At 33.9% G+C, this 15,954-nt stretch overlaps 1 protein-coding gene across 2 annotated transcripts; it reads right to left on the bottom strand.

Moving 5' to 3' along the window:
* Positions 1–1,535: 1,535 nt before the first annotated feature.
* LOC113704057 (exocyst complex component EXO70A1) lies at positions 1,536–6,744 on the bottom strand. 2 transcript variants are annotated; one of them, XR_011819877.1, is made up of 3 exons: positions 6,474–6,744; positions 3,659–6,378; positions 1,536–1,783 (listed from the first exon to the last, which is right to left on the bottom strand). XR_011819877.1 is itself a non-coding variant. In XM_027225695.2 (2 exons), the coding sequence occupies exon 2, from the start codon at positions 6,077–6,079 to the stop codon at positions 4,046–4,048; it is 2,034 nt and encodes a 677-aa protein (XP_027081496.2). In that variant the 5' UTR covers positions 6,080–6,378; positions 6,474–6,744; the 3' UTR covers positions 3,418–4,045. The 2 variants fall into 2 exon arrangements, 1 of the variants encoding a protein (XP_027081496.2); XM_027225695.2 differs by lacking the exon at positions 1,536–1,783 and having other exon boundaries at positions 3,418–6,378.
* Between the last annotated feature and the right edge of the window lie 9,210 nt (positions 6,745–15,954).

The raw sequence follows: 15,954 nt of genomic DNA, 5'->3' as shown, positions 1-15,954 counted from the left end.
CTTGATCTTATTGATGAGTGTCAGTTGGAAATGTATACAAAAAAGGATAATAGGCTATCTTGAATTATAATTTTGCTTCAAATTAGGGATTTAGAAACGTCTCTTGAAGTTTATGAAAAGTTGACTTAGCACTCCTCATGTTTTGAATATTACACATACCTCTTCTATTTTAGTTGTTTGGATCATAAAACATTATAAATAGCAATAATTTCAAATGAATTACCCAAACTACCCTTTTGCTTAAAAAGAAAAGAGAAGAAGAAAACAAACTACTACAGTGACTTTGGTTTAAGTTTTAAAACCAGCACTATCATCAATAATGGTGCCAGCTCTATTGCCAGCAAAATAATCATGAACTAGCAGCTAAACATAAAAAAAACAAACAAAACGTAATAGATAAGTAAATAAATAAAGTATTGTGGTAGACCTTTTTTTAAAGAAAGCATTATTTGCTTATCAAAAAAAAGAAAATTATGCAAGGACGCAAAGTGGCTTTAAGGATTATTATACTAAAGCACAAAAAACAAGGAAGAAAGGAAAAACCTTGAAAAAAATTGTGACTTCTATTTTGTTGCCTTTTTCTTTAATTTTGTTAGGTCCTAATAATTGGTATGTAAATTGAGTCTTTAAGTTTGGCCTAGTGTGATCATTTTGTAATGATAATTACTCAAAACAAAAGGCTAGCCATATGATATTGTCGTAAATCTCAGAGGAGGTTTCTGAAATTATCCCTTTAAATCATTATAACATGTATTCTTCGAAATCCATCATCCTAACATAACTAATTATCAGCTATAAATAAACCAGTTCCTAACTTTAAAATAACATTTCAAATCATTGCACAATATTCTTTGAGTTATTTGCTAAAAAATTAACACTAAAATAAGCAACTTATATAGCTCATTAAATTTGTTCCACACAATTCAGTTTTGGAGATCACAACTTGGAAATACTATGGGGAATTTTTCAAATTTTAACTTCTTTATTTTCATTTTTCAATTTTGAACACTTTATATGTAAGTTATTCTACCTCACTTTATCGAAATTGTTTGCGCTATTAAAAATATATTGGCCAAAATTAAAAATCTGAATTAATTCTGAGCTTTTGCCTTTAAACTTTCTAAAGTTTACTCTTATTGAAGTAGTATTCAATTTTGCTGAGCACGACTTAACTTATTTGTTAAGATTGAGATTCCATGAATTAAAGATTTTGGATTCAATCCTCCCTTTCCCTATCCCCACATCGTACATCCCATCCTTAGAATCTAATTTTGTAAGCCTAAATTCCACTTTGGATCCTTAAAACTATAGATACATTTTCATTTTAGTCCTTAAACTTCATTTTTGGATAGTAAAACACGTAAAGTATTGCATTCATCCAACTTTAATTCTTAAATTTTAATTTTAAACACTTTACTTTCCAAAGTACGAAATTCATCCCACTTTAGTCCTTAAATTTTGGGTATCACTTGTCCGCTATTTCGTTATCTTTGACAATTTCGTGAGATAAATTTCATATTTTAGGGAATAAAATATCCAAAGTTGAAGTTCAAAGCCCAAAGTGGAAGAACACATCTAATATAGTTTCATGGTCCTGCCTTAACTTTATTTTGTAATTGAATAGATGCTGAAGGCGGAGGACGATATCCAGCAGAAAGTAGTTGCTTAATGTGAGAATAGGGACATCAAAATACATGGGGAATTTGGGAAGGGGGGGCGGGGGCGGGGTGAACTGCGCTCCCTCAGCATCGTGGCTCCGCTCCCCAACCTAAAAGAAAATTTCCTGCCGGATCAAAGAAATCCATTTATTAATTTCAACAAAAAGTAAATACCATGAGAGACCATTATTGTATTCTGAATAGCAGCCATTCAACAAACTAAATCAAGCTCAGCATCGCTGGTAAGTTCATCGATCACAATTACTACCCAGCTGCTGAAAACAAACCGTCTTAAAGCACCCTGTGCATGGAATTAAAGGAAAGCTCAAAGCATTAACCGACGGTCGGATGTAAGTACCGTCTCCATCCCTCTCCTTTCTTGTAGAAATTAGAAGGCAGACATCTAAGAGCAGATTATGTTACACCCTAAAACTCTCATATAGGATATAATTACAGATTGAACACTAAGTGCACAACATCTAATCAACACAAAATGAGAACTACAAAATCAACACAATCGGAATATTAGGTACTCAATTATTTAAAACCAAAGCAATGGTGTTGCTAGAACCGCAAGAACTCAGTTGCTGCAAAGGAGTCGCTTCACTCTTTTTCAACTTCATTCTTTTCTTTCCCATCACGAATACAGCTTACACTGTAATTTGGTTGGAGGCTGATCAAGCCATTTCTAATTGGAGGTCAAGTCAACCATACAACATAATCACTATAGAAGTATATATTGGACGGTTGACATTGAAAATATTTGAGACAAGGACCAAAGCCTACCATGTAATCATACTTAGCTAGATAAAACTCAGGTAAATGATCAGCATCAATACACATTATTGTTGAGAACTCAACTACACAAGATGAAATAATCAATTTCTAAGATGAAACCAGAACATTTGGTTGTGCAGAAGCTTGTTGGACTGTTTTACTGCAATTGAGCACAGTAACATGACTGCAGAACTTTGCTGTTGGATTAAGGAAGACACTCTACTCTTCTACTTTGACCTCTTACTTTTCAGTTTTTCTGTATAAAGATTTTTGCACGTGAGTGAGCAGTAACCCCAGGTACTGTCAACCTCAAGCCCTTGTGTTTTAGTTGTCCTGGATAACCACTCTTTTACAGAAGTGTATCCAGAACAATATGAACATATGCATTATCTCAGAAACCAGGGAATTTTGGTTCTTAGTTTCACAAAATAAGCAGCAGAAACAGGAATCCAAACATTTCCTAGTCACGGCTGATGTATTTAAGACAAAATACAGCTTTGCAAAGAGATAGAACAAATAGGCCCACAGAATCTGTTAATACATTAAGGTTATTAGTCACAAGACACTAGTTGAATAAAAAGACAAAAGTATTCAGAATGCAAACATTAACTCCAAGGGGCAACAGTCGTAAATTAACCAATGGACAACTAAAATGAAAAGCAAATAAAAAGGATAGGTACTTATGCAGCATTTTAATCTGGCAAGAAAACTGCAACAGAACATTCTATAGCAGGTGATGAATCAAAATCATAGTAGCGAAAAAGGTCCATCCAAATGGATTTAAATTAATCTTTTCTTTATTTTCCCTTTTGGAGCCACAGTTAAACTTCACCATCCTCATAAAAGCAAGGACAAGGAACTGCATCCTGTTTATCCATATTCTTACATGTTATTGGAAAGAATAAAACAAGTAAATAACTGCAATAGACTACTAAATCCGCTCCAAAAGGATGATGAAATACATGTCAATCAGCAATCAGAGTTGGCAGGCAGTAAAAAAGCACAAATAGTTTTATTCTGACCATTTCTCCAATAGAGCCCTACAATATGAGTGAGGTTTTGCAGCAACTTGAGTCAATGAAAGAACAGTACATCTTTTGAGAATCTAATATTTCTTTTTTCCCAGATTTATGACAATGACAGTTCAATTGCCATTGGCAGATTCAGGGGCAACTTATACCTAACAATTGTACAGGCAGCTATTAGAGTACAGGGAGCCGTACCTCTAGTAACCTAGCAGCTGAATCAATAAGTGAAGATACAAGGACCAGCTATGAATATAAATGCCTTCCAAAAATCTGGAACCAGCTGAAATGAGAGCCATGTGATCCATGCATGTGGTATTCTGGAAAACACCAGCATGTAGGAAAGCACTTGGAGAAGAACATAGTATTCATCCTATCACAATTTGTATCCGACTATGTAATCCTGTATGGAAAACAGCCAGACCAGATCCACACTCTAATCTCCTCTACACGAGCTGGAATCTGGATACAATTGGTAGTCGTTTTTATATACACAGCATAAAAGCCTGGCTAGAATTGTGAAGGGCGACACTTGAGAACTCTATTCAGGCAAACCATGAAATCTCTCTAATTCATAATTGAAGTTTATTTTGCCACAGGAGAAGTGCTATGACAATGATCTGTCACCCCATTGTTGAATTTCCCACTAGATTGCCTAACTTTGAAGCTCCCATACTTCACAGGCTTCGGCTGAAACAGAGAATTGAGCATTTTCTCCAAAGATTGAGCAGTGTACTTGGCATATTTGCTCGCACTTGCATCTTGCTCAACCAAAGGGCCATAGTTCTGCATGTAGCTACGATAAACAGGCACAATTGCCTGAACTATAACTTGACACGTCTTCTCTCGCAAATCTTTGTCCAATATAACCCAGTTGGACTGCTTCTTATACATGTCATCGAAGGCTTCATTGAAAGCTTTCAATCTTTTCTTGACCAGGTCACGAGCAGTAGCACGTCCACCAGAAAACAAAATGAGACCTTCCCTGCTTAACAAAGAAGGAAGTTTTCCCCAGCTCTCACTCAAAAATATAGCAGAATGGTACTCCTTATTTCGTTCATGTTCTCTTAACCAAGAATCTCCCAGTAGACTCCCCAGCTTTGTACCTTTAAGGTGCTTGTACAAATGCCAGTGATTATTCATTAAGAAGATGCTTGACAAAACAGCGTCCTCATAAGCTTTTGACCACTTATCCAGATTCAGCTCAACAGATCTCATTAAACTCAACAACTCCCCAATGAGAAGCCTCTCCTGGAATTTCTCATGCTTCCAACTTCTTTCAATCACCAGAACTTGAGTCAGAATTGACTTGTAGTCATCTCCAAGCAACTTGTTGCAATAATCAGCAATAAAGATAACCAGCTTTGGGACACTGCCATCTGGAGGAGGTGGCACTTGCCTCTGCAATTCAACCTGAACTGAAAGCTCCCAAAAGATTTCACAAGCCCCTTCTATCACCCTCCTGATGAGATCCCTTGTCAGATTTTGGATTTCAGCACAGGCTCCTCCACCAAAGAGCCGGTTAAAATCTAATCTTAACTTGTTCAAAGATGCAAAGATATCCAACAGCTTTAACAGCTTAATTGGATCTTTTTTACTCTCTGTAACAGTTTTCCCAAATTGAAGGAATGCAAGGATACCTGCTTGGGCAGCAATTTTTGCAAAGCAGCTCATCCAAACATCCAAACCTAATCTTTCAAACACATCGTTACAAAGTTTATACTCAGCCTCGAACAGGTGCTTCACAGCAAACTCCAAATGCTTTCCCCATTGAGCTATGTGGCCTTCTATACTTAACACATCATTGAACTCAGAGACAGATATCTCAAGGTAATCCAAATTAAGTGCCTGCAAACTTGCCCGAACATTTGAGCTACGGACTTCAATATAAATAGAGATGCATTTATCAAGTCTATTATTGGCAATTAACCTACCAAGGATAGCCTGCAATTTTTGAATGACAGCAACTGGCAGCGGAGATGGTGCAATGCAGGCTTGTTCTCCAGGCAAAGGAGATGAAGACATAGGCAACGGCACACTGTTCTCTGTCAAAAGCCGCCGAAATTCAATCTCTAACCTGTCCAAGGCAGCCTCAAGCAGCCCCCCATCAAGACAACCCCTTTCCTCATTCATCTGCAACTCCCTAAGATGCTCCAGTGCCTTCTTCAAATTCGAAATGAACCTACTATCTGCAACCTTATGATCCTCTAAATACTCCACAATATCAGCCAACCACTGAATTGCCATGCCGCAGTTTTCCCCCAAAAACATCAATGCCTCCTCAAGTCTCTTCAGGACACCAAGGTACCCAGGAAGATCTGATTGGGGATCAGACAAGGACTTTTCCAGGCCATGGATGGCATCAAAAACCTTAAGAACAGCAGTGGCAGGGACCACAGCTCGATTTATATGACCTCCAACAGCAGCAAGAGCATCCTTCTGTGCCCGAATTGGTCTAACGGCAGCTTCTAATGATGGTAATCTCTGATTAATCTCATCTAATCTAGGTCCAATTTTCTCAAGAGATAAACCTAATGCTTTAGATTTGTCTAAACTGAGCTTCAGTGATTTTCTTGCAGATACCAAATGTTCAATCCCTTTATCCACCATCTCTCCCATCCCAGATTTTTAATACGACAATCAACTCAAACCCACTTGGTGAAATCCAAAACCCACAAGATTTCAGACCGTAAACAACAAAATGGGTAAAACAAAATGACTGAATATTTTTTCTGGGTCTAATGTTGGATCCTGCTATTCAAGCTCTTTTCTTGATCTTCAGCCAAGATAATCCAAGGATTCTAGCACAAAAAATCAATCTGGGGCTTTGTAAAAATCAATTTCCATATCTTCAAACCAAACTTAAACAAACCAACACCAGAAAGAAGACTAATAGCAAAACTCCAACTAACAACAACCTGTTCAACCAACATTAATTAATACATACATATAAAAAAAAGAACGTTTAAAATACAGAGAAGGAATGAGCTGTATTGGGAGTTAAGAAACTCACTGAATTATTGGCTTGGGCTTTTGATGGCTAGTACAGGGTGGCCCTTTGGTATATACCAGTACTCCTACTAAAATCAGTGGCTTCAACTTGATGGATGTGAAATGGGGAAGAATTTAGTATTATGGAGAGAAGAAAGAGAAAGGAGGGAGAACCCTAATAAATGAGGCGAAGTGGGATGTACAAAATAATACTAAAAACTAGTATAAAGCGTGGCTTTTTGTGGGAGAGGTGTGGAAGCAAGTCCAACGGGTAGTGACAAAGTGGATGGCAGTAAAATGCTTTTTGATTTGTTCTTTTGTGCGATCTCTTTGCTTTCTCGGTTCTCACTTTCTTTCTTTAGTCTGATCTGGATTCTAGGGGTCCATGTGCTGATCTACGGCTGCATACATTTTCGGTGAACAGTTTGCTGGCACTTTTTGTTGGGTACAAGAGTTTACTGTTATAGCCTTCAAGCTTGACATGAAATTATGAACAGAGTCAACCACTAGGGGTTGGCTTTAGTAGTTAGGGAAGGATTTTAGAGCTCTTTTAACAGTTAGATTTAAAATTAAGGGATAATTTTAGTAACTTTGGTTTTGACAATTTTACTGAACTCCTCTAAGATTTGAAAAATTACACTTACCTTCCTTGATTTGATAATTTTAGTAACAAAATCTTAAAATAATATTGACTTGGATAATTTTTTAAATGAATATCTAAAAATGCCCTTGTAGAATGAGTGTTAATTTATTTCCCAATACAATTATAAGATTATTTAGTATAATTATAAGAAAAATGTGCCAAATTTTTCATGTCCATATCTACTATTTGATAAACAACTACAATAATAATTTTATTACTATGATATGGTATTTTTGATGGTATTTTATTATGGATTTAGATTTATAAGATAGAAAAGAAAATGTTGAAATAATTCATTTAGAGTTTATAAATTTTTGGATTAGTAGGATTATCATAATTTAGTAGTACTTTTGGACCATTTCTTTTTTATTTATTGTTAATTTTAATACCAAAAAATAGAAAACAAAGATCAACAAAAACATTGGATTACATATAAAATTAACTCGTCAAAAAAATCACTAGCTTGACATTTTATTATAATAGAAACCTAGAGGCAATAGCAGTAGTTCTATAGTTTTATTGGCGAAAAATTTTAAGAAAAGGAATAAGAAGAGAAAGAATGAAAAAATTATTTTAAAACTCATTATAAATATAAGCATACCAAATAAGAGAATTTCATTAAAATATTTAAGGGTAAAATTATCATTTTAAATGACAAGGGAGGTATGTATAATTTTTCAAATCTCAGGAGAGCTCAGTGAAATTATTAGAAACCTCAAGAGAGGCTTATGAAATCATTCCTAAAATTAAAATCATAAAATTGACTACTCCAAGTAGGAAAAGTATGGAGAGAGATGACAACGTAAAAGTAAAATTACACTTTGCCCTATAATAAAAATATGGAAAACGTTTCAGGACTTTGTAAAATTTGAAGAATCAGAATTATTTTTGGACAACTACTTTACTGCTAGGTAAAATTTTAGGATGATGTAATCTGTTCTTTGAATTTTAGAAATTATTACACTTTACTTCTTTGCAATAGTCGTATATACACTAATTCTTACTAGTAACTCCGCTACATAGGCATGACATATAATTTTCATTTTTTTGCATTATCAAAATACCATAGGGCATAGTCAATTCTTTCTATGCTTAGGGTGGTATCAATGTTGCTATATAAGAGATGGGTTTTATTGTAATCAACTTCCTCATATTAATTTCTTCGTTTTGGACTTATATGAAAATTAGTTATAAAGTTTAAAAATTATTTACATAATAGTTTAAAACCAAATATACTTTACAAGCTATAGACAAAAATCTTAGTAAGTTCTTTCTATTTCATATATATTAACAAAATGTTGGAAAGGTCTTAATTTATCTTCCCAGTATATATTGAACCTAATGCAACTTAGGGTAAAATAAGATGCTAAAGTTTTTAATATGTTAATTTAAGGTACAAACAAGAATTGCAATAAAAATTGAATTAACAATATCAATTAAATGTAAAAGGAGCAGGAAATAAAAAACTCATAATGTGCAATGATTTGACAATCCTCTCTGCTACCTACGTTCTTTCCAAAAGTTTTTCTAAAATTGAAATTTCTCTCACTAATCACCTCTTCTAACTTGTGAACAATGATCCCTCTACGACTTGAAGCAATCCAATCTCCTTAAGCCTCACTTCCTTCTTGAGATTTAGATTTCATTCCCCTCTTCAAAAGCCTTTCACTTATATAATGATGTTAGGTTCAATCACTTACCACCACAATTGTTGTTAATAAAAGCACAACTTTATTTCCTTATGCATCTTGGCAGCGCCAAATACAGTGCAGTACTAGGTTAGCATGAGGTGCCTTCACTCCGACGGGTGCCACAAGTCGCGTTGTCAAACCATAGCACGTTTTGGTCTCCCAAGTCAAAGGATGGTGTTGATCACAAATGCAAACAAACAATTTAAAATATTTTTTTTTTTGAAATGAACAAACAATTTAAAATATTGAAAACACTCTTAGATATAGGATTTACCAAAACTCTCAAGGATATGATTTCTTATTATAATTATCACCTAAAAGCTATCAAATATTAAGAATGATAGTGTTGATGAAGAGAGAAAGTCTTGTCTTTTTTTTTTTTTTTTTTCTGTCGACATAGGGGTGTCCGGACCTTCGATCCGACTAATTTTTTGCGATCCAGAAGAGGGCGTCCCAACCCACTCGAAGCATGTTAATAGCGGAATTCGAATTCTGGTGGACATACTTAAAGAGAAACAACCACACCGGTCGAACGACCCCGCCGGGCGCCAAGTCTTGTCTTCTATATGATGTGAAAAGTTTACTGCAAAATTCGAAGTACTAGTTGTGAGAAAATTAGTCATTAGAACGTCCTAGTGTCCTTTAGGCACCAACAGGAGGTGGATATCTATGAAATCTTGCCTAGGTCAAAGTGGATAATTTTAGAATTTCAGTGGAGTCATGCTACAGTCCAGTACCTGTCCACACCGACAATTTCACCGATTCAGTCTCTACCTCTCTCTTTCTTTCTCCGCCTTAGGTTTCTCACCAGAGCTTTCTCTACCCCGTTAATAATGATGCAGTGCCAGTATCTCCGAATTCAAAGCCTCATAGCTAAACCTTTGCTCCTCACCTCTTGCTCTCTCTGCCTTCCCAAAAAAAAAAAAAAAAAAAAAAATAGAGCAAGTTGCAAAGTACCTTACCTCAACACCTGCATCCCACTCTCAAGATTTGGCTGTTTGTAGAACCAATGCAAAATGCAAACCCCCTACCCAATTTACTAATTTTTTGGGTCGATTTATTTATAAATTTCTCTTTTCCTGAATGTCGAATCTTTGAGATATTTGAACTAATTCTTCAATTTTGTTAATGGATTTTAGAAAACCTTTTGTACGTATTTCTCTTTTCTTTTGTAGAGGACTTTATCCGGATAATAGATATGATGGTATATTTTAATCTAACTTTGATTATAGCTAGTGTGTCTGCATATGCTAATTGCAAGAAAGTCTAGATTTTTTAAGTACTAATCTAATCCGCTTTTGCCATTTTATCTTGATTTCAAATATCCTAAAGAACATTGTTATATCTAATTTTGCTCTAATTGCTGCAACTTTGCCTAATTATCTTGTTGCTTTTTGTTATCTAATATGTGTGAATATATTTGAATGTATATGATTTCGAAAGACTGCCTGTTAGCATGTCGAATATGAATTGTTAGAATCTGGTTATAAATGTGATTAACATACCCAAATGCTCTAACTTGTCTTATCTAAGATATGCATTTTTCTTGTCCTTTCTCATAGTTTTTTTTTTTCTTTTTAAGCCTCAAGTTCTTCATGTTTGCTTATTGTTCTCCTCAATTAAAAGCTTTGTTGTTTCGTGTCAATTGCCATTGGTTTTGGATGTTTAAAATGTGTTATTTTCCTTTTTACCATAGATTTATAGGTATCTAAAATTTTGCTAAGTTATAGCTATGGCATTTGTTCAATTGCCTGGAGTTAAAGTTTCCAATATTCTATTTTTTTCTTCCAAATTTAGTATCCGGATGGCTAGAATAGGTGACATGCAATTAGGCTTTCAAGTAAGAAAATTTAATTACCCTTTTTGCTGCAAATATACAAATCAAAATGAGTATGTGGATAATCAAAATCGATCTCATAAGGAATCCTATAATTATTAAGGTTTTTTAAGCTCACTCTATTGTCTAATCATCCAAGAACTCAAGTAAAAGTTATATTACAAATTAAACTAGTTAAAACAATAAAATAACAATGGAGAATTTAGTAGAAAAACTTCCTAGGATTTACGAATCCCTTGTTGTTCAAATTTAAGACATAACTCGGTTGATTTAAGCCATTCACTCATGACTTGTCAATGATATAATTTCTAATTTTATTTGAATAATGCTTTTACAATTATCCAAACATACTCGCACCAAACCTCTGCCTATTTGCATGATGAGTTAACTTGATACAAGCTTATAAAGATCTATAAGGTTATTAGTTAGATCTACCTAAATATATCTCCTACTAACATGAACATGTGTTCAAGGATTCATGAATCTTGATCTATACTTGCAAGGCAAATTTAAATGCACAAGCAAATGATTAAATTATTCATAGTTGGTGATCAAGCAACTACAAATACAAGCATAAATTCAATAACTAACAAGTTCATAAGATAGCAAAAATCAACCACAAGTTACTTCATATCATCTTAAAAATAAGTTTATCTTCATCCTATGAGAAAATAGCTTAGCTATTTATGAAGATAAGCATGTTTAAGGATGTATACCTCTGGTAACAAAGCATGAATGAAGATAAGAATGTAAAGTGTAAAGGATGAAGAAATCTTATTCAATATGTTGAAATAAAGCTCCTCAAACTCCCTTTTATACTTGTTCTTTAATCTTCAAAGTATAAAAGGATTTCTTCTACTTAAACTATCTCTCTCAAGCCTTCCAAAAGTGTTTGCAAGTTTCTCCTAGCCTTTTTTCCTCCCCCAAAAGTCTCCTTTAATCCTCCAATACAAGGTGTTTATATGAAAGAAAAATCTAGCTAAAGTGATTCTTGAAATGGTAAAAAGCTGCTTCTACAAATCTCAGATATTCCTTTTTGTAGAAACCAGCAGAAATTCCTTGGAAAAGTAGTCAATAGCAATGGAAAAAGGTTGCAAGTTGCTGTTCAACTTGCACAGCTGCAAAGAGGAGAGGATCCGCGGACTGGATTCACGAGGTATGGTCTGCGGATTTGGATCGCGAATCAGCTTCTTGCTTCTCTGAAATGGATCCATGAACTTAGGAATCTGTGGACCTCCTCTGCACATCAACTTCAAAGACTTTGAAATTGATCCATGGACCTAGTCCTTAAATCCGTGTGTCTGGTCCATGTTTGCAACATTTCCTCACTTTGCATCAGCTTCATCTCGAAATCATCACCAAATCCATTTCTAATACGTTGCTTCAACTTCACTTGATCTGAATCAATCATCCAAGTTTCCAAGAACTTACAAAAGCCATATAATTTGCACATTAATTCATTCAAATACAAGTTTTGGCTAAAAATAATTTGTAGTAGTTGCTAAAAGGAGCGACTTTTGATCCTTAAAACCTAAAAACACATTGAAAACTAAGTAATAAAAATACACTAAAAACATGTAAAATAAACACCTATCAGTAGCCTGGTAACTAGACGTGTAGATAGTTTTGCAGTGGAGTCATGATGTATTATGTACTTTCTTTATCCACACCAACCTCGAAGTAATGCATTTCACTGCAATTACTCACTGTTTGCTTTCTATCTTCTAGTGTTTCAAGTTTTGGTATGATTCTATTTATTCAGTGAAATATTGTCCTCTATTTTTCCTTCAGCAGTTAGCAAATATATTGCAAATGTGTTTAATTAGGTTGACTATTGAAAAATTTAGTAATATATTTCCAATTACAAAACAGAACTTCTCTTTCTAGAACAAACAACCAAATTAATTGGAGATTAATCTATCTTGAATGGAGTGTGATTCTAGTAGCTCATTGTCTTTTGTTTTTCCTTTTCCTTTCGTATAAATCTGTCTTCTAATATGGAATTATAAACTTCATGTGTTTGGTATTTTGGCTATAATGATCAAAACTTGCAATTAATTACTTGGATGGCTACATGCCCAAAAAATTTTCTGATCCTTACCTATTGATTTTGTGGTGATTACTTATGTGTTTGGTCCTAACAGCAATTTCTTTATTTGATGGACAAATGACCAGCATCAAAGCAAGTGAACATGTAAGTTGTCTAGGCTCCTCTCAAATATATGTGCCTGTAAAAGTTTTGATTGCAAATGGGATTGTAACACTTAAATATTAAGTTAACATAAAATTTCAATTTTTGATGCATGGCAATACTATGAATTTTGCTTCAGGAAGTATAGATAGTTTCAACTCTCCATAGAGCAAATATGAAGGGTAAATTTTCAAAAATCTTAAAAACATTTTGTATTCATTTGATTGACAAGAATTGGATAAAGAATAAGTCTTGAGAATTTACTAAAAGACTCGGGGAATATAAAGCAAACAAAAAGATGCAAATGCTCAAAAGACAAGGGGGGATTTGAAGAAGAAAGTGAGATTATTGAAAATAGAGAAAAGGATACTGCAACACAGATTGAGATAACAATAAACCTGTTTTGATAGCAAAAATATCTCAAATAATATTTCGCTTGCATCATAAACACATTTTCCAATCCACCTTTTTATATTTTCAATCACCTTTTTATCTCACATACATTATATCACAAAAAGTGCTACAGTAATTATTTCAAGTAATATTTCAAATAATACTCTATCCAAACAAACAATGTTGAAACCTGAGCTACATTAAGGTTGGTTGAAATTTGATGTTCTTTAGATTGCTAAGAAATGGACAAAAACTGTAACTTTGCTATCTATGCTGCAATTTACCAAATAGCAGTAGAAGTGCAGAATCCATAGAGAATTGACTTAAAAGTATTCGGAGAGTTACTAGTGATCGACAGATTCCAACCAGTATACACGGTCGATCATAGTATAAAATCACCTAGTGCATTCCAAGGGTCAAACTCACAGGGATGAGTTGATTTCTTACTTCAATTATTCTAATACAAAAGAATTCAATCACAGAGAATTTGGATTATTGATGAGGATCTAGTAGTTCATCTAATTGAACAAAAATTGGGTGGGAAAACAATAGTTGTGAAAGTTTAGAGTTTAGGTTTTTATCCAAAGTTTTGACTAAAATTTTCAATTATTTGCACAATTGTATTTTAGATTATCCCTCGATACATCTAAAATATGTCTAATTAAATCCTATGTCTCTCTCAAGATCGCAAGTATTCCATTAAAACCTTTGAGAACTTTGGTGATACAAGCGCATCAGACAAATCTTAACCTACTCTCATGATTAGGTTAAATATCTTTATCTAGCTAGTGCACGATTGTATATCCTTTTTCAATTCAATACAATTCCAAAAATCATGTTCATGGTGATGAGGCATAAACATGTAATTAAGAACAAAATAGATAAATCATAACAAAAGTAAATAATTTAATTGAAAGAATAAATCAAATCTCCTTCATAAAACCCTATCCTTAGAAGAGGTTTAGTTCAACATAATTAGGAAATTGAAACCATGAATTCAAAGAGTTACTATAAAGATAAAAAAAAAAAGAGTAAGAAAACTTCTCAATTACTTCCTCCAATCTTCTCCTTGCACGCTTCTTGATTCAGCTCCATTTGATCTTGATCTCGTAAGAATAATCTATGAAAAGATGTTATAACTAAGTTAGATGAATGTTTTACAGCCCTAAAATGTCCTAGATAACCCATATTTATAGTTTCTTAAAGTAGTATTCCAAATGGAGTAGGGTTGGGCTTATTGGACTTGAAAAACGGGTTTTCACGCATTTTTCCAATGAACGCTAGCATCAACTCTGGCCCAAACTCCGGTGCCAGAGTTGGGACTAGAAAAACATTGGCGAGAAGATCGAAATCAACACTGGTGCAAGTTATAACTGATCCATGGATGGATCCCTTAGGATCTGCCCGTGGATCCACTTTGAAGCCAAAAATCTCTATTAACAAGGCCAAATCAGCTCTTACTAAAAACATGAAATTGTAGTTCTTTGAATTAGCTTTCCAACACCACAAGAAACATGTCATTTGAAGGTTTGGATGCTAAGATATGCTCAAAAAACTGAGAACTGGTCAGAAGAGTATCGCCACAAAACTAAACTTCAATAATTTGGAGTTTTGGATATAAAAACGTGAAAACCAGACTTTAATATTTACATAGGAATTGTAGAACATTCTCTTAGCTTCAAAATGAATCAAGAATCATCTCAATCTAATTTTCATAGTTCAAGCTATTGCCAAAATATTGAAACTTTGCAATTTTGCCAAACCTCTTACTCTTTATGTTTTCTTCTTCCATTACTTCTTCATGCCACATTTTTGGTCTGTTTTCTCTCCAATTGAACTCTTGACTTATTAGAACAATACAAGAGCAAAATTAAGTAGCTTCCGTTCAAAATAAAGCTCAAATAATATATTTAATTAGTGACTTATGCATATAAATGTACTACAAATTATACTATATCAAACTCCCTCACACTTAGTCTGTGCTCGTCCTCAAGTACAAGAACAAAACCCATTAAATATAAATAATGGCTATATTCAAGGATATTATTATTGAAGCAACCATTCTAAACAAGTGTCAAGTGTCAATATTGAAAATCAAAAGGACATTTTTTTGGTTAGTTTTTAATACCATGGACCCTTTCAACTCCGGCTAACTAAATTAGGTATATAAAATATTTAACAAGCATTTCCCCACAAATGGTTCAACTATTAAACAAAATTTCAAACATATAACCATATATGGATCCATAGGAAATTATTATAATCCACATTTTTTTGTTTCTTTTATCTTTATTTTTCTCCTTCTTTTCTCAAATTCTCCCATGCTTAAACATTTTTCATATTTTAACAAGGGAATGTACTTAATTCTCAGATGTTTGACGCGGACTCCAACATCTCCCAAATGAAGGAACTTGGATACTTAACTTTTCACTACTTAAGAATCACATACTCATAACTATTGCCACTTTTTGAGACGAAAATTAACACTTTTAGGTGAAGACCCTTGGTTACTAAGTAACGATAATTAGTGGAGTATAGTTCAACCTAATAAAATAAGCATATAAGCATAAATAAAACATAAAAGACCCTCTCTATTTCTTAAACATCCACAACTCCCTCTCCTTCTCCCTCTCGGATTCTCACACAAATGCACATACACTAGCACATAACATACACTAATTCGCAGCACAAAAAAGGAGAAAAGAAAAGTGAAGGAAAAGTGTAGACACCAAAAATTTCAATATTTAT

The sequence above is a fragment of the Coffea arabica genome, chromosome 8e, assembly GCF_036785885.1.
Source record: "Coffea arabica cultivar ET-39 chromosome 8e, Coffea Arabica ET-39 HiFi, whole genome shotgun sequence".
NCBI lineage: Eukaryota > Viridiplantae > Streptophyta > Magnoliopsida > Gentianales > Rubiaceae > Coffea > Coffea arabica.
Note: the sequence above shows the minus strand (reverse complement) of the source record. Positions and strands in the feature narration are given on the sequence as shown.